Below are 24,270 nucleotides of genomic sequence, written 5' to 3'. Positions count from 1 at the left end.
TCACGCGTTTCCTTCTGTTAAGGTATTCATGTGTGGTTTCCACAAGCGTCTGTACTTGTAGAAGAAGGACAAACACGGGCATGTCTGGATGACTCGCCTCCATCTTTCTAGTGGTTGCCGCCGAGTTACGAAACGGCTTGTTATGAAGCTGTCCGTGGCGCGTTCTTTCTGACGTCACTTCCTGTGTGGGGCGCGGTCTTTCTGGCGTCACTTCCTCTCCGAACTCAGTTTGTAAACGATCAATGAGTCCACACAAAGCTAAGAGCCGGAGATTCAAGAAATACACGGCTGACTTACCTGTATTAAAAATTATCCAGGGAGGGGAACCTTAAACAATGGTTTAGTGTTGCTGAGATGGGGCTTAGGCTAAATAATTATTTATTTAAGCCAGGGGTGTCAAACGTACGGCCTAAGGGCCGGATCAGGCCCGCGGGATGAGTTTGCTTAGTATTCAAATGAGCCAAAAAAAAATTATGAAAGAAACTGCTGTTCTAAATGTGTCCACTAGATGTCGCAATAGCAATTCTTTGTATCTTTGCAGATTATGCTACATATGTAAAAAAATAAAAATAAACCACATGATGTTAGTACATCAGTCGAAGAAAATGAGCAAACTACATAAATAACATCCTGTAATTTGATTTTGATTTTAAAAAATTCATCTTGATAGATTGAAAATTAACACCAATGAGTTGACTGATTATCACATAATTTATTCAGAAAGTATAAATAACGACAAATAAAGATAGAATACTTTTAACCGCACGCAACGTGTAAGTGTAAAAAAAACAACAACATTATGATTTGTACCTTTTCAGAATGTGCTTCTTCCTTTTTTAAACAAAGAAAACAATCTGAAGTTGTCTTTATTTTTAAGTTATCGTGCCGTGATTTTACCAGTTGGGAATAGATTTTCCTTAATGTGGCTCCTGAGCTAAAATTAGTTTGACACCCCTGGTGTAGCTCCTACTGGCCAGGTGTCGGCGGCGCAACCGCCCCCCTGTTTCCAGTTTATTTTTTAATGGCGTTCCTTTCTGGCCTAAAGCGCCCGCTTGAGGGTGGGGGGTCCCATCGCGGCCCACCATCTTGAAACGTGTGGCCCGGTACGTCTCAATAGAGGTTTCCCTAAGAGGGGGCAGCGGAGGCAGGGAGAGGTTGTGAGAACGACCCCGCGGAACAAACCGCGGCCGGCCCAAGGCGGTCACATTTTAAGGGAATAGATCATTAGGTGTAATTAGGGTGTTCGCATTGTCACGTACCCCTCCACCCCGCCCCCCGACTGTGCAAGAATGAATAAAATGGGGAGATACCACCACACCCCCCCTACTCACACACACTGCAGTAGTTAGTGGAAACACTTTGATGTCACAAGAGTCGTCCAGAACTTGCCAGCATAAAGGCAGTGTTTTAAGCTTTCTCTCTCTCTCTCTCTCTCTCTCTCTCTCTCTCGACCCCTCTATCCCTGTCTCCCCTCTTTTCTTTCCATCCCTCCACACAGGGCTGTAAGACACACACACACGCTTGAATGAGCGACAGCCTCGCCCTCCTCCCCTCATCTCTTTTTCAGCCTTCCCACCCCACATTTCTTTGAGGCCCGGTCAATTCTCCAGGCTAAACACAAAAAAAAAAAAAAGAAGCATCAAATGTTTTCCGCTGCCTGGTAATGAGGGAGTGGACCTCATCAGGGCCCAATAGTCAGCTATCCTTGGCTTTTGTTGGCGCTCAATGGCGCCGCACTCTTTGAAAGGCTCAAAAGCAACTTTTTGAGGGGTAAAAGATAGAGAAAAGATATAGAGGGGAGGAGATGTCGTCGCCAAAGCTAAGGAAAAAGCCACTTTTTTCTTATTAATAATACTAAATGACTGCCCAGTGTAGAGCCGTGGACTGTTAGGAGGGGGGTGTATATTGTAGCGTCCCGGAAGAGTCAGTGCTGCAAGGGGTTATGGGTATTTGTTCTGTTGTGTTTATGTTGTGTTACGGTGCGGATATTCTACCAAAATGTGTTTGTCATTCTTGTTTGGTGTGGGTTCACAGTGTGATGCATATTTGTAACAGTGTTAAAGTTGTTTATACCGTCACCCTCAGTGTGACCTGTATGGCTGTTGACCAAGTATGCCTTGCATTCACTTGTGTGTGTGAAAAGCCGTAGACATTATGTGACTGGGCCGGCACGCAAAGGCAGTGCTTTTAAGGTGTATTGGCGCTCTGCACTTCTCCCTAAGTCCGTGTACACAGCGGCGTTTTAAAAAGTCATACATTTTACTTTTTGAAACCGATACCGATAATTTCCGATATTACATTTTAAAGTATTTATCGGCCAATAATATCGGCAGTTTGATATTATCGGACATCCCTAAAAAAAAAGTAATATACACCTCACGGGGTGATACAAAACATAAGTAAAATAATAAATATAAAGCAAAATGTAGACACTTACGGCTGTCCATATGATCGTATTGTTCTGTCTTTATATATTTTTTTCAATTGGAATATATTTCTACAATCTTTTATCTTATTGTAAAGACAATTCCATAGTTTAACCCCCACCACTGATATATTTGTTTTAAAGTTGTCCTTGAATACTGATGTTTGAAATGACCTTTTCTTCTATGCTCTTCATTCTCAAAAGGGATGACAAACATTTTTTGTAAATTTTCTAGTAATGTTTTACTTTTAGCCTTAAACATAACACATAATGTCTGTAACTTTACTAGCTCCTGTAGTTTCAATAAACCTGAATTAAAAAATAATATGCTAGTGTGTTCTAGATATTCTGCCTCATGAATAATTCTTATAGCTCTTTTCTGTAGTTGATACAATGCCTTTATGTTAGTCTTATATGTGTTCCCACATTTGCTACCGGGCCGCACAGAAACATTAAACCATTTATAAACTAACGCATTTTCAACCTTGTCAACTTTGATATGATTTTCAACCTTGTCAAATGATATGAACATGTGTTAATCACAAATATTATTATTTATTGAACACATAAACCCTTAAACTTCGGTCAGGCTGATTAAAAAAATAAGTTCTTACCAAATATAGAAAGGACTCTTCTGTAACTGACGACCAATACATTTACATACAATTATCTTGTGCCAAAACAAACAAAATTTATTATGAATATGTTTCTTAACTGAACTGTCAATAAAGTTTCAGTTCAAATGCGTCAACACTTTAGTCATAATTTTTGCGCCTAGTAAACTTCTCTATGACATTTGCGGCATACTTTATATTGAGGTGGCGACATGTCCAGAGTGTACACAGCCTTCTGCCCGAATGCGACTGGTATAGGCTCCAGCCACCCCCGCGACCCCGAGAGGGACAAGCGATTGAAAATGGATGGATGGATGGATGGATGGATGAATGTCATTATTGCCACAAGTGGTAGAGAAGTGTATTACAACCGAGTATCGCTGCAGCCCAGTTGAAAAATTGATATATTTTAGGGGGCGCTCACGGACCAACAATAGGCTTTATGGTTAAGAAACACTGGTATATAGTATATACCAGGGGTGTCAAACTCATTTTAGAGGGGGGGCCACATGAAGAAAAATGTACTCCCAAGTGTGCCGGACTGGTAAAATCACGGCACGATAACTTAAAAATAAAGACAACTTCAGATTGTTTTATTTGTTTAAAAATAGAACAAGCACATTCTGAAAATGTACAAATCATAATGTTGTTGTTGTTTTTTATACACTTGCATATTGCGGTTAATAATTTATTTGTCGTTATTTATATTTTTTTAATAAATTATGTGATAATGTTTATCAGTCAACTCATTGGTGTTAATTTTCAATCAAGATAAAAAAAAATGTTTTTCAAAATCAAATTACAGTATGTTCTTTATGTAGTTTGATCATTTTCCTCGACTTATGTACTAACATCATGTGGTTTATTTTGTACATATGTAGCATAATCTACAAATATATAAATAATTGCTATTGCGACATCTAGTGGACACATTTAGAACAGCTGTTTCTTTCATTCAAAAATTTCAGGTTAATTTTTATACTTAGCAAACTCATCCCGCGGGCCGTATAAAACCTGTTCGCGGGCCTGATCCGGCCCTCGGGCCGTACGTTTGACACCCCTGGTATATACCATCAACCTGCCAGGGACCATCTCAAAGAAACATGACCAGGGCTCCCACTAATACTGCATTATGGTGAGTTGATTTTTTAATGCACTTATTTCTGCTGTATTTATCTGCCACACGTGGAAGGCAGGTCCGTGAAAATAATGCACACAGTAAACCGGTCCCTGGTGGAAAAAAGGTTGGGGACCCCTGGTGTACAGTCCATGAGCAGGTAGCAAATGCAAATCAATCAAACTTTATTTATATACCGTATTTTACGGACTATACTGTAGAGCACACCAGGATATAAGCCGCACCCACAACATTTTAGAATACAAAAATATGTTTCCATATGTTAGCCGCAGATATATACGTTGTGAAATGAGTTTTTTACACAGAAATATTTTGTAAATGTTTATTTACATACCTTAATTGTCTCCAAACGGTGTCTGTAACACGGCAGTAAAACGGCTGATCAAACAAATCAGAAGTCATCGTCATGGACCCGCTAGCTGCGCAAGTTAGCTCTCCAGCCAGCTAAACACACTCAATAGCTCCACTGTAATGTTTTGGTGAATTTAATGAGGAATTTGTGTATATGCAGAATATATGGAGGAGAAAGTGTAAATACAATTATTTAGCACTCACAGTGTGATCTATCAAGGCTGAAACTGTTCTGCGTCTGTTATTTTGCGTCTATATTTAGTAGGTCTAGAAAGGGCATCCAAACTGGTATTTCTAAAATGCCCCAAAAACACCACTTGTAGAAGAATGATCAAATGGATGTGCAGTAAGTGAGTGTTTCCATGGTGAAAGCCGTGTAGTACCTCACTTAAATAAGGCGGTCTGCACCAGTTATCAATTGCACACACAGTTTTAGTAGATCATACGCAATAGTACACACAATTTTATAGTTTGCACATGCTGTTTAGCGCCTGGTATTTGGATCCGAGTAGATCAAGCCCTAAGTGCTTTACACACACATAAAAAAATTAAACTACTTCTGTCAAAGGATTATATTTTTAATCAGATTAATCACATTTTTGCATTTTGATTAATTATGATTAATCACAATGACTGGCATATCTAATCAAAATTAACTTTCAAAATGACCACAATATTTTGACACAAATGCAATTTTATTGTAAGAATGTCACACAGGAACATTTTTAAACGTTTACATGAATGCACATCATTTATTTGATTAAATATATACTTGTATTGAGCTTTTCTACCTTCAAGGTACTCAAAGCGCTTTGACAGTATTTCCACATTCACCCATTCACACACACATTCACACACTGATGGCGGGAGCTGCCATGCAAGGCTCTAACCAGCACCCATCAGGAGCAAGGGTGAAGTGTCTTGCCCAAGGACACAACGGACGTGACTAGGATGGTGGAAGGTGGGGATTGAACCCCAGTAACCAGCAACCCTCCGATTGCTGTCACGGCCACTCTACCAACTTTGCCACGCCGTCCCCTTAAATTATTTTTTATCAGTTTAATCGTGCTTTTGAATTAGGATTAATGATGACTAATCACAGTTTATTACACACTTGCATAATTTAAATTAACTTAAAAAAAAGAGCCCAATCTTTGAACACAAGTGTATTTTTTATTGTCAGAATGTCTTACAGGAACGTTTGTGTTTTATTAGAAAGCACGACATGTATTTGTTCAAAACTTGGCAACAGTTTTGTCCTTTGAAGTAAAATTGTGCGGTAACCATGCAAATGAGGATGTGCAGTCAAATTAAATTGTGCGATTAATCTGCATTTTTGCATGATTAATGCCATAATGAGGTAACATTTTGACTATGACAACCTGAAAAAAAAAAAAAAAACACATATTGACTATAATAAGACATGGCATGGCCCTGAGAAATGAAGAAAATGCCTACCTTTGAAGCATCCACACTGAAGAATAACTACAAATTCACATAATCTGGAAAATAACATTAAATATATTTTAAAATATATGTTAAAAAAAAAAATACATTTATGAGAATAAGAGTAGTAATAATTATGGGTGTCCGCTACAACCTTTTCCACTTCTGATACCGATATTGTAGCCTTAAATAGTGGCCGATACCGATATTAATCTGATACTATATAACTATATCAACATGAATTTTAGTATGTACTTTTATTAATTTGTCGTGTGGAATGTTTAAAAAAGGTTTGATGAAGCTGCAGTTTGTTTCTAGAACGTCAACGGCAGTAAAACGCACACAGCACTTTATCCATGAGCTCTAGTGCAATGCACACTGGTACTTTATCTTTATCTCCATACTGTAGATTTTATGCCTACATCAAAGTGCCACCTATGTCTATCAAGCTCCATGTTCTGATGTTTAAATGTTAGTTGTCTGGTTGTGGTTGTGTCTGTGCTTGTGTTTTTGTTCTGTTGTTTTTGTGTATGTTAAGAAAGCAATGATGCACTGTGCCCAAGACTAATTTCCCCGCGGGGACAATAAAGTTGAACCTTGAACCTTGAACCTTGAACGGGCTCATAGTGATGTTACTAGTAGTTGACTGGGAGGTGTTTATTTTAATTTGGGTAGAGTATGCTGCCTTATGCTCACCTGTTAAACACCTATCTGCTAACCCCACTGCAGAAGCACTGACTCCATGCGCTCTGAATACGCACTGCTGATTGGCTGTTACCGCTCTGAATACGCACTGCTGATTGGCTGTTACCGCTATGGTTGTAACCAATCAGATGGTTGTGTGGGTGTGACAATGCTGGGTGTTGTGTAGGAGACAGAGACAAAAAGCAGAGCAGCTTGTTAAGACTTTAGCTTAGGGGGGTACTTCATATGTTTGTGTGGAAACTCGTTCGGTACACCTCCGAACCGAACCAGAACCCCCGTACCGAAACGGTTCAATACAAATACACGTACCATTACACCCCTAATATACACATATATACTGTATGTACATATATATACATTTAGTTATATATATATATATATATATATATATATATATATATATATATATATATATATATATATATATATATATATATATATATATATATATATATATATGTATATATATATATATATATATATATATATATATACATATATATATATATATATATATATATATATATATATATATATATATATATATATATATATATATATATATATATATATATATACATATATATATGTATATATATATATATATATATACATATATATATGTATATATGTATATATATATGTATATATATATATATGTATGTATATATATATATGTATATATATATATATGTATGTATATATATATATATGTATATATATATATATATATATATATATGTATATATATATATGTATATATATATGTATGTGTGTACATATATATACATTTAGTTATATATATATATGTGTATATATATATATATATGAATGTGTGTGTGTATATGTGTATGTATGTGTATGTGTGTGTGTATATGTGTATGTATGTACATACTGTATGTGTATGTATGTGTGTGTGTATATATATATATATATATATATATATATATATGTATATATATGTATATATATGTATGTGTATATATATATATGTATGTGTATGTATGTATATGTGTATATATATGTATACATATATATATATGTTATATTATTTTATATTTTATAGGACGGCGTGGCGAAGTTGGTAGAGTGGCCGTGCCAGCAATCGGAGCATTGCTGGTTACTGGGGTTCAATCCCCACCTTCTACCATCCTAGTCACGTCCGTTGTGTCCTTGGGCAAGACACTTCACCCTTGCTCCTGATGGGTGCTGGTTAGCGCCTTGCATGGCAGCTCCCGCCATCAGTGTGTGAATGGGTGAATGTGGAAATACTGTCAAAGCGCTTTGAGTACCTTGAAGGTAGAAAAGCGCTATACAAGTATAACCCATTTATCATTTACCGTATTTTCCGCACCATAAGGCGCCCCGTGTTATTAGCCGCACGTTTAATGAACGGCATATTTCAAAACTTTGTTTACCTATTAGCCGCCCCGTGCTATTAGCCGCACCTACGCTACGCTAAAGGGAATGTCAACAAAACTGTCAGATAGGTCAGTCAAACTTTAATAATATATTACAAACCAGCGTTCTAACAACTCTGTTCACTCCCAAAATGTAATGTGCAAATGTGCAATCACAAAAATAGTAACACTCAAAATAGTGCAGAGCAATAGCAACATCAATAACTCAACGTTGCTCATACGTTAGTGTCACACAACACACAAAATAAACATTTAAAGCTCACTTTCTGAAGTTATTACTCATCCACAAATCCCTCGATTTCTTCTTCTTTGGTGTGCTTCACTTGTTTTTTGACACCATCTGTGATGTGGACGCGCATGCAGTCGTAGATCAACAGGAACGGCGCTGCGTGAAAAAAGTCACCCGGTGTCTTCGCGTAAACGTCTATCAACCACTCGCTCATCTTTTCTTCATCCATCCACCCCTTCGAGTTAGCTTTTATGATGACGCCGGCTGGAAAGTTCTCTTTTGGCAAGGTCTTCCTTTTGAATATCACCGTGGGCGGAAGTTTCTGGCCGTTAGCATGGCAAGCTAGAAACAAAGTAGGACGACTTCTCATTCCCTGTGGTGCGAATATTCACCGTACGTGCTCCCGTTGTATCCACAGTGCGGTTCACATGAATATCAAAAGTCAGTGGAACCTTGTACGCGTGTCTCTTAGTAGGAGACATTTTGTTGTCTTTACAGAAAAACAAATGAAATTAAATATCCGCGAGCTTCTTCTTCTACGGGGGCGGGTGCTCACCTTGGCGGTTGCTTACAGTAGAAGAAGAAGCGCTTCCTCTTCTATGGGGGCGGTTGCTTACCGTAGAAGAAGAAGCGCTTCCTCTTTTACGGGGAAAAAAGATGGCGACTGTTTACCGTAGTTGCGAGACCTAAACCTTATGAAAATAAATATGAATATTAATCCATATATAAGGCGCACCGGGTTATTAGCCGCACTGTCTGCTTTTGACAAAAATTGTGGTTTTTAGGTGCGGCTTATGGTGCGGAAAATACGGTAATTTATTCTTTTTTTTTTTCTTTTTTTTTTTTTTTTTTAAGAATGTATTAATCAATCCAACAAAACAATACACAACAATACCATAATAATGCAATCAAATTCCAAAACCAAACTCGACCCAGCAACATTCAGAATAGCAATAAACAGAGCAATTGAGAGGACACACAAACATGACACAAAACAATCCAAAAGTAGTGAAACAAAAATGAATAATATCAACAACAGCATCAACATTAGTAAAAATCTTAACACAGCAGTGATTAAAAACGCCTCATTGACACCATCATCACAAACATCAATAAAAAAAATAAAAAATAAAAAAGCTTACACCTGCATCGCATCTCATAAACTTGACAACACATTGTGTCCAACATTTTCCACAAAGATATAATAAGTCATATTTTTGGTTCATTTAATAGTTAAAAAAAATTTAAACAATGGATCCCATATTCCAATATATGACTCATTATTATCTAAACTAAATGCAGTTTTTTCTTCTGATTTCATCTCCATAGCTTGTGTATACCAGTCAGAATGTGTTGGACTATCAACATCTATCCATTGTTTTAATATTACTCTTTTTGTTATTATGCATATTGAAAGAAATGCATTTTTACTCTTTGATGACACGTTGCTGAATTGATGGAGATCCCCAAGAATACAAGTTTGCAGTGTCATTGGGATGTTTATAATTAGGAATGTGATTGCTTCTTTTGTTGTTTTCAACCATAACTCTTTTAGTCCCTGACATTCCCACAATAATTGAGTCAGCTTATCTTTAATGCTTCTAAAGGGCTTATTGGCATTTTTCCAAATATCATTCCATGATATGTCTCTTTCATCTAAAATGTTTAAGTCCATCATCCATTTCCGAAAACATGCATCATTGAATTTCTAGTGTGGTGTTCATTTATTATTCCATAAAATAGTTTAATTAATTTCTTACTTGTATCTTGATTAAAAAGTGCATCTTCCAGTTCATGGCTACTTTCAGAGGATATGCATTTATTTACAGCGTGTTTTAAAAAGATAAAATTTAAAAAATTATTTCTGGGTACATTATATTGATCAACTAAATCATTGAACGGTTTAAAAGAGTTTTTATTAATAATATAATGAGGTTTAGTAATACCTCTGTCTTTCCATGTTGTCCATTTAACCACATTTTTAATTAATTATGATATTAGGATTGTACCAAAGCGGTTGATTTACAGATGTCATTGGGTTGATTCCTAGTATTTTCTGACACAGTTTTAGAATGTTAAAGGTGGCTTCTATTGGACTCTGCCTCAATTCATTAGGTATTTTTTAAATATAATATAAACTCCCCACATCAATGTCCAAATTCATTAATATATTTTTTTCTATGTTGATCCAGTCCTTATCTGCAGAAGAATGGAATAAGTGGCTTGCTTGTTCACAACCGAAGGAGATATAATAATGTAAGAAGTTTGGTAATTGTAGTCCTCCTTAATCTTGTGTACAAGACAACCTTAAGTATGAACATTTGGCCTTCACCATATAAAATGTGATATCATTGTATGTATTTTCTTAAACCAACTTTTATTAATTACGACAGGCATCATTTTCAGTATATAATAAACTGCTGGCAGTATACTAATTTTTACTACATTTATATATATTCTTTAAAGACCAGGTTGTAAAACAAAAAAAATGTGTTAATCTATTTTTATATATATATATATATATATATATATATATAAATGTTTGTCTATATACTATATATGTATGTATGTATGTATGTATGTATGTATATATATGTATATGTATGTATGTATGTATATATACAGTATATGTATGTATGTATATATATGTATGTATGTATATATGTATTAAAGATGCGCGGATAGGCAATTATTTCATCCGCAACCGCATCACAAAAGTCGTCATCCACCCGCCATCCACCCAAACTAACATTTTATCAAAACCACAACCGCCCGCCACCCGCCACTCACCCGTTGTTATATATCTAATATAGACGATGCAAGGCATTCCTGTTAAAGAAAGGAGACTGATCTAATGCAGCAGAGACATTCAATGCGTGCCACGCATTAATATCTCTTGGCCACGCATTAGAGGCTAAGAGATATTAATGCGTGATAATATTATTTATCATTATTATAATATTATTGTAATTTCCATTAAGAAAGTGTTGACTATTATTGTTATTTTTTTTCCCTGGTCTTTAGTATTCCCTTTTTTAGTTTGTCGCGTACCACGTTTGCAGCCGGCGTTGCCATCTTTTTATTTTTTTCTTCTTCTGCTGTTGTGTTGTGTTGTGGTGTGCTGTGTCACGCCAAATTTCTTCCCCCTACAAAAACCTCCCCCCCCCCCCCATTTACTTCCGTGGTCATGTTTCCTCTTACGTCATTGACAGCGATCGATAGCACTTCGGCTTTGACTGTCCGTCGCTGAAAGGATACTTCGTCTTTCACAGCTGCTGGAATCTGAAGAAATCGATTATTGTTTTTTTTTGTTCAGGCGCGAAACAGGACAGTCGCGTGCGGGTTAAGGACCCCCGGCAACTTTGTGACTTTATTGGACGCAGCCCCGGAAGTAAATGGGTGGGGGGTGGGGGGGGGGGGAGGCTCTTGTAGGGGGGAAGAAATTTGGTGTGACAGCTGCAGCAGTGCCTGATGAATAATTGCCTGTTTCAAAGAGTGCTGCTCGTTTTTCGTATTTGGGTAACAACATTTAACTATGTATTTTTTTTTTCTGAATTGGTTCAACCGCCACCCGCCCGAATCTATTTAAAATCTATTTTTTTCGTCATGCATCCGCCCGACCCGCGGATTATCCGCTGACTCCGCGGTTGTGTCCGCAAACCGCGCATCTCTAATATGTATATATATGTATATGTATATGTATATTAATGTGTGTATATATATATATATGGTATATATGTCTATATATATATATATATATATATATATATGTGTATATATATATATATATGTGTGTGCATATATATATATATATATATATATATATATATATATATATATATATATATATATATATATATATAGATAGATATAGATAGATATATGTACTGTATGTATGTACACACAAAAAGAAAAACACTTTTTTTTTTTTTTTTTGAAACCTGGTCTTTAAAGAGTTGTGTAGGGTTTTTGTACAAAAATGAGGTAAAATAAAATTGCTTTAACTCTAATTGCATAGCTGCTTTGAAATTGTGACTCAATATTAAAATGCAGCTTTTTCACTGTAGCATTTTGTACAATTTACTTTGAAAGTTATTAAATAAATTGGTTGAAGATATTTTGAACTGATCATCAAATTTGCTTTAGTTTCCATAAACTACATGAACAGTGTTGAAGTTAAGAGTGAAAGTAAAATTCAGAGTAGGCGTGTCGGCGTATTAAATCTTGGAGGAGTGATTATTCGACAAACCCCCCAAGATTGATAATTAAGTATTATGACCTACACCTTGTTATAAATAGCCTATGGAATCATCATCACTCATTGTGTTCCTGTTCCGTCTTCGCCTTCCCTCTCTGTTATCTGTGCTCGTTCCTGAAAGACAAACTCAATCTAATAATGTGGCCGTGATTGAAGGTTTTTGGGGGGTTTTTTACACCTTTTTTCCAGGGACTATTTAGCCATCGGTGGGGTCAAAGTAGGTTGATGAAATGACACCTTCCTTTTGTGCGAGGGGGAGGGCGACTTTGTCAGGGTGTTATTAAGCCTGATTCCGCCAATTGGCTCTGAGTGGGAACTCCATTTGTGTGAGCGGACGCGCTGATAAAAAGTTGACAGCGGAGAAGAATGGAGTATTTCCGTCCCCTTGCTTTATGATTGCTAATTATCCACCAGCTTAAGGAGGCCAGTGGCGGAAATTCACTGATTTTATAATTTGCAACGAGCTGTCTTTGAATACTCAGCAAGTCGCCTGATGGCATTGATGGGATGATACGCCGTTCCCTTTCTTTCCTCCTGAAGAATGGCGCAGATGATGATTACAGTTTGCGCTGTCCTCTCTGACATGAATCCTGTTGACATTTTACACCGTATGTAAAAGTTTGAACCCCGCATTACAGGCTCTCCAACTCTGAATAGCTGCAGGAAGAATGGATCACGCAAATTCAGCTCTCTGTTGATGCTGCAAAAGTCCATTTTATTTTTGACAAAAAGGTCACAAAAGATAACTTTATAGAGTATTTTGTCATTTTGAAATGTACCATACTTTCCGGGTTATTGAACGCACCGGTATTGAAGCCACGCCCACCAAATTGTCGAAGAAAATAATACATGTACATACATTAGCCGCACCAGACTAGATATATACCAGTATGAAAGATTTTGTAAATGTTTTTTTATTTACATACCTTAATTGTTTCCAAACAATGCTTGTAACAGGGCAGTAAAACATCTGATCAAGAAAAACAGAAGTCATCGTCCTGGACCCACTAGCTAGCTCTCCAATCAGCAAACAGACTCAATAAATCCACAGTGACGTTTTGGTTAGTTTATGAAACTGAAACAATACAAAAAGAATGCTATTGTAAGTTAATAATACTAAAACAGACACTAGTAAACATTTTAGTATATTTGCTAACACTAACAACGCTAGCTTGATTACATTACGATAGCATGTTAAAAAAAAATATGCATGAAAACACTCCTACAGACATCACACATGGGAAGGTTTAGTAAGTATGAATTGTTTTAGTTATGTTTTAAAACTTATGTAGTGGAATTTCTGACCTTTGAACTATATTTCGTGTCTGTCAAGAATGTCTGCTCGTTTCATTCTTTTCTATTCTAAATCATTGAAGGACCAGATGTAGGTAAAAGATGAATATGGAGTCGGTCTGACCATTCTACAAAATGTTTTGATTGTCTATTATGACTAAGGGACTCAGGGATGTTGCGGAACAAACAGGTCGAAAACAACAGGACCTTGAGGCATGGGGAAACAGATAAAATGGCCAAGTGACAAGGGCTATGGGTGATTGCTTGATTTTTGTGTCCGCCGGAGGACGTTTGTCTGTCTGAAATGGGCAACTCAATCCAACTTTGTACTTTTTGACTATGGCTAAATTAACCTTTTGTACTAAACTCACTTTTGTTGCTGTTTAAGCTTCGGACAATCCACTACACTTACAAACGTTGCTAGGATCCTTTCGAGCAGAAAAGCTATGGGCGGTTATGCTTCCGGTTCAAGACCCGAAACAGGAAGTACATTTTCAACCCGCAGCATCCTGCAGGGAGAGACCTCGTCCAAATGATGGCTTCATAGTACAAACAATAACACACCTTTTTGGTGTCTCTGTTGGTGTAATATGAAAACTATTTGTTGAATACAAAACATTACTGTTTTTGTTATATTCTGTTAGTTTTAGACTCCATGAGTTCCTGTTTTTGTGCACCCTTTTTTTCACCTGCCTCTGGTGTTCGGGACACGCACCTGTTTCCAATCTAGAGACATTATTTAAGCCTGCCTTTGCCAGTCAGTCGTCCTGGCGTCATTAGTTGTTTGCCTCATGCCTAGCCACGTAAGTCGTGTATGTTCCTGCCCTAAATTTTTGCCTTAGCTTCCGCGTGCGATAAGCACGCTTGCCTTTGTTTTGTTAGTTGAATAATTGAATCATGTTTTTACCTGCACACCTTGTCCAGAGTAGTCCGTTTGCATCCCGGGGGAAAAAACCTCGCAGAAAGCTACAACCAAACGGTGACAATTACGGCCGTTAGCGAAGAAAAATCCATAAATTAGCAGCACCGTTTTATAAGCCGCAAGGTTCAAAGTGTTGGGGGGAAAAAGTAGCGGAAAATAGGGTGATAGTGTATGCCTGTATTTCCCGACGTATTTACGGGTGTATTTCATTAAATGGGTAAGTACATTTTCGGGCTGTCGAATTGAACTCTGTGTTTGTGTTGAGCTGTTTAAGGAAGCAATACGTTCAATAAACATTTGCATAAATCAAACAAATTGTCTAGTCCCATGTTGGGTGTACATTTGAATACGGTACACATCTAAAACAACATTTCTATTTGTGACTTATCGCAAATAATTACGAGTTAACAATGGAACATGTGATTAATTGTGATTTAATATTTTAATCATTTGACAACCCTAGTTATTTTATTTCAATATTTTCAGAATAACGTTGTACTCGTATGTTATATAGATTTACCACATACAGTGTGAGGTATTTGAAGAATATATTTGTGATTTTGATGATTAGAGCTTTCAGCTAATAAAAAAATCAATTCAGTATCTCATTTAATCTAAATATTGTGAACATGATTAATATAAACTGCTGATGTTGCAATTTCATAAAATTCATTGTTAAAAAGTACAAATGTTGTTGTGAAATTGCAATGCATTTTTTAACCAATTCCAAAAATTCCAACACCAACCCATTCACATCACCTAGGGCAATTGTGCTAGTATTAATATTTTCAAAAATGCCCAAATTTGAAGGAAATTCCCAATTCAAACTGTTACTACGTCAACCTTTTTTAACCGATTCCAAAATTTCCGACACCAACCCATTCATATCATCTAGGGCAGTTGTGCTAGTATAAATAGTTTTTTTTTATTCCCGGTTTTCCCGAAATTCCCAAATTTCAAAGAAATTCCCGTTCAAATGAATGGACGTATTCATAGTTCTACAATGCCAGGAATTCTCCAAATTCTGCGCCATTTTTAAATCAGAATCCAACCTTTCAACCATCCACACACACTACTCTTCCGTTACTCTTCCGTTATATAAAACGCAAAACATGTTTTCCCTTTCCCCAAATTCCCCGGTTTTCCCGGAATTTCCAGTAATTTTCTCCCCATTGACAATGAATGTGAAATATACAAACGACTGCATATCCCACATTTCTCATCCGATTTGAACCGTTCCCGGTTTCGAAAATTCCCTGATTACCCGGAATTACCAGGAATTACCCCATATTGAAAATAAATGGGCAATTTACAAACCTCTCCATATCTCACATTTCTCATCCGATTCGAACCGTTCCAAGATTCACAAACTCCACTCAGCCTGGACATTCAAGCATTTCAGTTCACACGCTATTCCTACCAGAATTGCAAATTCTAGTTAAGGATAAAATATGTTGTTTATGTTCAGGAGTACTGCCACACCGTCTGCCTGGACTCCGGGGTGGACTACAGGATGCAGCACAAGACCACGGGAGGGAAGCTCTACTACCTGTAAGACCCAAATACTCTTTTTTTTTTTTTTCATTTTCCATGTCTGGAAAAGATCAGACGTTAATTTGCCCCAGCCATACTGTATGTCCATAAATAAGTAGCCTGCTGTTGTAATGTATGCAAATAGAGAAACAAAGGTGGATAAATGAGAGAGAGTTGAATTTCATCACTAAAATATGACAAAATGGCACAGCTTTAAAAGCTTGTATTCCCTGCAGTACTCAAGCACTCTCGCCTTTTCAGTGTATGTAAATAAACAGGGCAGCACACGCTCTTTAATGACACCACCGCGCAAACATCTCATTTTAACTCGCATTCATTGGCTAATGCTCCAGTCCGACATCGTGTTGTTTCCCCCCTCACGGCGTAAAAAAGCTAAGTACCCCTTCTCTTCCACTCTGCTCCTCATGTTTGATGTGGCCACTTCAGCGTTATTAATTTCATATTCCATTACCTGTTTATTGCCCTGTGTGTGTGTGTGTGTGTGTGTGTGTGTGTGTGTGTGTGTGTGTGTGTGTGTGTGTGTGTGTGTGTGTGTGTGTGTGTGTGTGTGTGTGTGTGTGTGTGTGTGTGTGTGTGTGTGTGTGTGTGTGTGTGTGTGTGTGTGTGTGTGTGTGTGTGTGTGTGTGTGTGTGTGTGTGTGTGTGTGTGTGTGTGTGTGTGTGTGTGTGTGTGTGTGTAGGACAGGAGAGCCCGATGCAAATGCAGTCTTGGATGCGATGTTTGAAGAGCTGGCCTTTTCACAAAAGAGCCGTAAGGAAAATAGAATTTAATGTTTATCATTTTATGCAACAGTTTGTTCTGATTATGATTTAATTTTGCTTTAAATAACAACTTGATTATTATGAAGATTGCTTGAGATCTATTGTGATACTGGATGTACTTTAAGTGGTAGGAATGAGACATTCGCGAACGATTCTAGTCTTTTGAACAGCACTTTTAAGTCAACGTTGTTTTTTTTCCTGCAACCTCACATGGCTGGTAACTGGAGTAGAAAATATGAGTCAAATTCACTTTTTATTTTTATTTTTATTTTTTTATAGTTTTTGATTATTTATTAATTAATTAATGTATTCATTTATTCACTTTTCTAGCTCATTCTAAAGTAGTTCAAACGTACACACACTAGGTAGGGTAGTACATTTTTGTGTTTACATCTTTATTGCATACTAATTTTTTGTCTTGTTTTACCTATACTTTTTGTATACTTTTTCTTCTTACATTTTCCACCGCTTGTCCCTTTTTTATGTATTTTTTTTGTAAGGTTAAAATGTTCTTAAGCTGCAAAGTGTTTTTAAGTGAGGAAAAAATTTAAAAAACTCTGATGTCAAAGTCAAAGCATGGGGATGTGGCACCACTTTATAATGATACATGGGTTATACTTGTATAGCGCTTTTCTACCTTCAAGGTACTCAAAGCGCTTTGACAATATTTCCACATTTACCCATTCACACACACATTCACACACTGATGGCGGGAGCTGCCATGCAAGGCGCTAACCAGCAGCCATCAGAGGCAAAGGGTGAAGTGTCTTGCCCAAGGACACAACGGACGTGACTAGGAAGGTAGAAGGTGGGAATTGAACCCCAGTAACCAGCAACACTCCGATTGCTGGCACAGCCACTCTATCAACTTCGCCACGCCGTCCCTAATGAAATATATATAATTATGAAAATATATGTAATTATGAAATATTTACAAAAAAAATACAAATATACCTAATATTTCAGAATAATTCTTACCAATAGAGTAATATTTGTATAAATTCAAATGATTTTGATCCACATATTTTAATTGTATTTTAAATTAAACTGGTTCTAAAGCACAGGGGGCTAAATCTGGCCCGCCACATTATTTTATGTGGCCCGTGAATGCCTGGATATAATATGCGTTAATAAAATGCTTAATATCTCCTTACTAAATATATTTGTTATTTCCCTTTTGACATTAAAATTCATGTACTGCATGTAATTGCATATCTTTTAAAATTCAATATTATCAAAATATCATATTATCATGTAGTCCAAAAATATTTTTGTTAAAATAAAGCATATAAATACTGTAATATAAATACTGTACTTAAATATCTGCTTGACTTATGCTTTCAAAACAGATGATCAATCAAATTGTAGACTGCAAAATTGACAATAGATTTTACGGTTAAATTCCGCCGACTGAGTTTTTTACCGTAAAATCAACTTTGGTACTGTTTTTTTCCACTAAAACATTAGGAAACAAACGGAAAAAAAAAAAAAAATTACATTAAAAAAATAAATAAAAAAGGCAGCCCTGTTGCTTGAAATGTACCCCTTTTTTTCCATTCCATTCCATTGATTCCTTTTTTTTTATATGCTGTAAAAAACAAACAAACACTGCTTTAACTGTAACATTCTGGTGACTGAGCTGCCAGTTTTTAAAGTAAAATTTTAATATTTTTTTTGCAGCTTATGTAAAAAATATATTGTTAATGTATTATATATATACATGTATATTCATATATTACTCATTGTTAAAAACGGCCCTCTGAGGGCAACCATAGCTGCGATGTGGCCCTCAATGAAAACAAGTGTGACACCCCTGTTTTAAAGGTATATTGTTATTGTACATATTCTAAGATATTCATATAACACTGTTAATAGCTAGCTGGCAACTAGTGCGCTAATCGCTTGCTCACAACTACCACGCTAATCGCTAGCGGGCAACTGGTGCACTAATTGCTAGCTGGCAGATTGTGGCTAATTGATATCTAAATGCAAAAATATTCATATTTTTATTTGAAACCTGCAAGGTACAGTGAGTAGGCCATGTGTTACCTACACTACAGTGTGTTGGATCAATGTTAACATGTATTTAAAGATATTCAAATTTGTGGACATATTGCAGGGGGATATAAAAAAATGTCTAATCAACCAAAAATTTCTGTTGAAGACCTCGGATTTACAGTTTTGACCTTAGAGAGCGGGCTTCTACGGTATCTCCTTCGAGCTGCTTCTCCGTCAAACACACCATCAGCAGCTTTTCTGTATGTTCATGGATAAATATCCACCGTTTAGGTATTTTTAAAAGTCGTTTGATCAATTTTTATTTCCAGATTTTTATCCGTGGCAATTATTATGAGTATTTCTGCAAACAATTTTTTTTTTTCATTATCGTCCGCTCATTTGTTTTGTCTGTTTTAAAAAGCCACAAATTGAAAGAAAAAGCAGCATTTTTTTTAAGTCATGCAGTCATTTCTTATTTAATGATAATATCGTGGCAATAAAATTATCTTTTGGTTATGATGCATTTGATTGACAGCGTGACGGATGGTCACGGTCGGGGTGTGTTTCCATAGTTACAGGTCCTCAGGTGCTCACTGTTCTGGGAAGAGAAGTGACGCTGGAGAAGACCTGTGGCTCCATTGCAGACTGCACTTTCCATGAGCTGTGTGGTCGAGTGAGTGATTTTACCCAAATGTCATCTTTTACTTCATTACATGCGTGTAAGCAAAAGATAGAACATAAATACCTTAATATACATTGATGCATATTATGTTTATTAGTCTGTTTTTAAATTGCCAACTGTCTATTAGGGGTAAAGTATGTATTGTACAAATGCTTTTAATTATCTTTTTTTAATTTACTTTTTATAATATATTTTTTACATATTCATTTATTTATATATAATATTAAATATTTTCTCACAAATAATAATACTTTTAAAATAGCCATTTTGCAAACTTACACAATTCCCACATTTCTCAACTGATTTGAATTGTTCCACCATCCACATACTCCACTCATCTTAAACAATCAAACTACCATTTTCCAGGTTGAAAAAAAACCTCCATGAATTCCCATACTTCTGTCTATTAGGGGTAAAGTATTTATTCTACAAATGCTTTTAATTACTTTTTTTTTTTTACTTTTTATAATATATTTTCTACATATGTATTTATTTATATATAATATTAAATATGTTCCCACAAATAGTTATACTTTTAAAATAATATATATATATTACCAACTGTATCTTCATAATAAGCTCCATGTAATAAATGTATATTCCACTTTAAATGTATTTTTTAAACCTTTAAATGCCACCATAAACATCAGCTTTACAGATACCATGCCTGCCCTACAAGTGGTTTGTTTTGATGATGTTGTCTACTGCACTAAAGGTATTTACAGCCCCCTAGTGGTTTCACTTGTGGTATTTTTTTTCCTGTCAGTGAAAAAAAATTATTATTTTTGCATTGTGGTGCTAATTTATTTTAGTGGGAAAAAAAGGTTTTAATATACGAAATAACTTGAATTTGATGCAATATAGTTTTTGGACACTTTTTTTTGCTTATTCAAGAACTTACAGTGGAGACTTAAAAAGAACGTTTGCAGAATTTTCTGTCATTTAAATATGTTATAAAAATAACTATACCAAATAATAAGGTTACTTGAATCAAATGAAGCATGTATATTACTTCCTACACACCCATGACAAAAATATCAAATGTCAATCAAAGCTCACCTTGAAGCACGCACACCAGCAATGTAAGAATACATCCATCTGTGGCAGCAAAGGAAAAGGAGAAAGTTTTTGCCCACAACTGTAGTGTGTTCAAGAACCTTGATTAGAGTTAGAAACAGAGGCGTCGCTAGGGTTTAAAGGCAGGGGATGCACTAATAATATTACAATCATAATAATGATCCATCCATCCATCCATTTTCTACCACTTATTCCCTTCGGGGTCGCGGGGGGCGCTGGAGCCTATCTCAGTTACAATCGGGCGGAAGGCGGGGTACACCCTGGACAAGTCACCACCTCATCGCAGGGCCAACACAGATAGACAACATTCACATGTGACAAATTATTTAGGTTGGAAAATAACTTGAATTTTGATGCAATATAGTTTTCTGGACAATTTGTAATTATTCAAGAACTTACAGAGAATTGTTTGTGTCATTTAAATATATAAGATAGTTATGAATGTTAATAAATATAGCCATGAAAATTTTATTATAAGGTTACTTACATTAGGAATGTCTATGACTACCTACACCAGAGGTGTCCAAACTACGGCCCGCGGGCCAGCTGTTGCCCGCCAGCCTCTTCAATTTGGCCCGCGAAACTCATGAGTCCAACAAAGCATCGCATCAGGAGTGCTTGCAACTAAGTCAAATACCAGGCGGTCTCTGAATGTCTGCTGCCATCTTGCAGAAGTGAAAATACTTTGAAGCAATAGCACAGCATTTACTTAAATGACACAATTCAAACAACCTTCCTGAGTCATGGTGCAAAAAAAAAGAATCAAAAATTCTCAGGACTTAAGTGTAAAATGGCACTCTAAGACGCTTGATAAATACGGCCCCAGGTCTCACCTAACACAACCTGCTCCCTGAACATTGTAGATAATATCAGGGTTCATACGGGTGCTTAAAAACCTTGAAAATGCTTGGATTTTAATGTTGTGTTTTCAAGGTTTGAAAAGGCTTGAATTTTACTTGGAAATGTTCGTCATATTTCTCGGCAGTCTGACTCAATAGGCTAATTATAAAATGGAAAAAAATAAAATCAGTTTCCTTAAAAATGAAAGCTACACGCTTGATCTGTTGGCTTTGCACGAGCCCTTACATTAGGTTGTTGTCATGTATATACGGCTCTGTGTCGCCCCCAAGAGGACAGTGGTGCATCGGTCCATCATGCCGGGAGGTTGTCCTTTTAATGAACATGATGTATGCATGAATTATGATACAAACAAACAAGTAAACAATAATAATTAATGTTGTTTCTTGTAAGGAATTATGTATACATGAATGATGATGATACAAACAAACAAGTAAACAACGTTTGCAAACACCAATGACATTGAATAGTCTACAGCAGGGGTCACCAGCGTGGTGCCCGCGGGCACCAGGTAGCCCGTAAGGACCAGGGGCCGTACTTATCAAGCTTCTTAGAATTACTCCTAAGAAGTCTGCTAAGAGTTGACTTAAGAGTAAATAAATTCTTCGCTGAAAGCTGCACTTAAAAGTTAGTTATCAAGCGTCTTACTCACACTTTCAGCGAAGTGTAGGACTGAATCTTAAGTGTCACACTCAGAGCTGAATTACGACATTACTATGTGCCGTAAACGGAATTTTAGGTGACGTCATTTCTGTGTCCATAGAAATGACCAATCACGGAAGGGAATCCCTTGTCTAAGAATAAAGAAATATCTTGGAAATATTTAAGTGGACAATGGGAGTGTATATTTTGACAATAAACTGCAAAATAATACAAAACAAACTAGTCCCCGCCGGCACTCACGCTACCGCTCCCTCTCTTCTATCGCCCACACACTCACTGACGTCACTCACCTCACGGCCACACACATACGCTACTGTCATAACATTTTATTTCCAATTCATTAATTAGGCAACTAATTTGAAATTGGTGTGGGTGGCTCTATATATACTAGCCCACTGCAGCCACATGCAGAAATCAACAAGGAATGGAAAAGTATTAAATCTGTGACAAAAATAATATCCGCTCTGTCTAAACGATACCGTTTGATCAGCTGCTCGTCATGAAAAAAAAACAACATTGTTCCGTTCCCTGAACGTTCGCGCACGTCTCTCTCGCCTCAGTGCCATCCCCTGCTTAAGACACCTCTGAAGGTCTCTTAAATATCGTGGAGAGTAGGAGTGATTCTTAGACTTAAGAACGTTGATAAAAAGCTTTTATTCTTAAGTTTGAGAGTAGGACTAAATTTCGCAAATTCTCAGGACTTAAGTGTAAAATGGCACTCTAAGAAGCTTGATAAGTACGGCCCCAGATGAGTAGCCCGCTGGCCTGTTCTAAAAATAGCTCAAATAGCAGCATTTACCAGTGAGCTGCCTCTATTTTTTAAATTGTATTTATTTACTAGCAAGGTGGTCTCGCTTTGCTCGACATTTTTAATTCTAAGAGAGACAAAACTCAAATAGAATTTGAAAATCCAAGAAAATATTTTAAAGACTTGGTCTTCACTAACTGACAAAGAAACAGATAACAGATTTGGTGTCCAGTTCAAAGTGTGACATGATTTATTTAAACATTTGAGAGTTGACTTTTGTGTTTTACATGAGTTATTATTTGTACAAACATGGTGCAAAGTAATTCATGATTTGTTAAAAAATGTTAGTGGCTAGCTAGTTAAAATGGGATATTGTGATTTCACAAGACTGTCTTAGAAGTGATCATTTGAAAATGTTCAATTTGAAAAATGTGCACTTAGAGAAAATATAAAAATAAAGTGTTGCATATTAATATTTATCTGTTTCTATATATATTTATTGTGAGAAATCATTAAGATGATCAGTGTTTCCACAAAGATAAATATCATTAATTATTAATAATAACATAGAGTTAAAGGTAAATTGAGCAAATTGGCTATTTCTGGCAATTTATTTAAGTGTGTATCAAACTGGTAGCCCTTCGCATTAATCAGTACCCAAGAAGTAGCTCTTGGTTTCAAAAGGGTTGGTGACCCCTGGTCTACAGACACTGCTTCATTTGCTATGCCCCATTCAGTTAATGATAACTGCTGGTTCAATGTTAGGCTTAGGTTTTAGCAGATTTTCCCTATTTTTCCTACAGACAGCATTTGGTGACCTCAAACAACAAAGCTATGGATTGATTCACACTGGTTTTCGCCTTTTGAAGGGTACTGAGAAAACTGGAAAATTGATCTTGAAAGTCCTTAAAAAGTGCTTGAATGTGGCCATGGAAAAGGTGTACAAAGCCTGTGTTATGAAAAACGTCCAAATAACATGAAACGTTTCAAGATCACGCCCATTTAAGTCTAGTACCCGCACTCTTTTACTATGAAGCCACGCTGTGTAACACGTGGCTTGACATTGTTTTGCTGAAATGCTATAACGTTGCTTGGATGGCAACATATGTCGCTCCAAAACCTGTATG

The 24,270-nt window shown here is 36.4% G+C and overlaps 1 protein-coding gene across 2 annotated transcripts in view; it reads left to right on the top strand.

The window, feature by feature from the left end:
- afg1lb (AFG1 like ATPase b) overlaps positions 1–24,270 on the top strand; it is a 122,359-nt gene that overhangs the window by 88,207 nt on the left and 9,882 nt on the right. For both annotated transcript variants that reach the window (XM_062034874.1, XM_062034873.1), the window contains exons 8-10: positions 16,271–16,353; positions 17,036–17,106; positions 19,688–19,788. In XM_062034874.1, coding sequence (XP_061890858.1) covers positions 16,271–16,353; positions 17,036–17,106; positions 19,688–19,788 — 255 coding nt within the window. The remainder of the gene's footprint in view (positions 1–16,270; positions 16,354–17,035; positions 17,107–19,687; positions 19,789–24,270) is intronic.

This window comes from Entelurus aequoreus, linkage group LG23, assembly GCF_033978785.1.
Source record: "Entelurus aequoreus isolate RoL-2023_Sb linkage group LG23, RoL_Eaeq_v1.1, whole genome shotgun sequence".
Lineage (NCBI taxonomy): Eukaryota > Metazoa > Chordata > Actinopteri > Syngnathiformes > Syngnathidae > Entelurus > Entelurus aequoreus.
The sequence above is the reverse complement of the archived record's forward strand: the minus strand, read 5'-3'. Positions and strand labels throughout refer to the sequence as shown.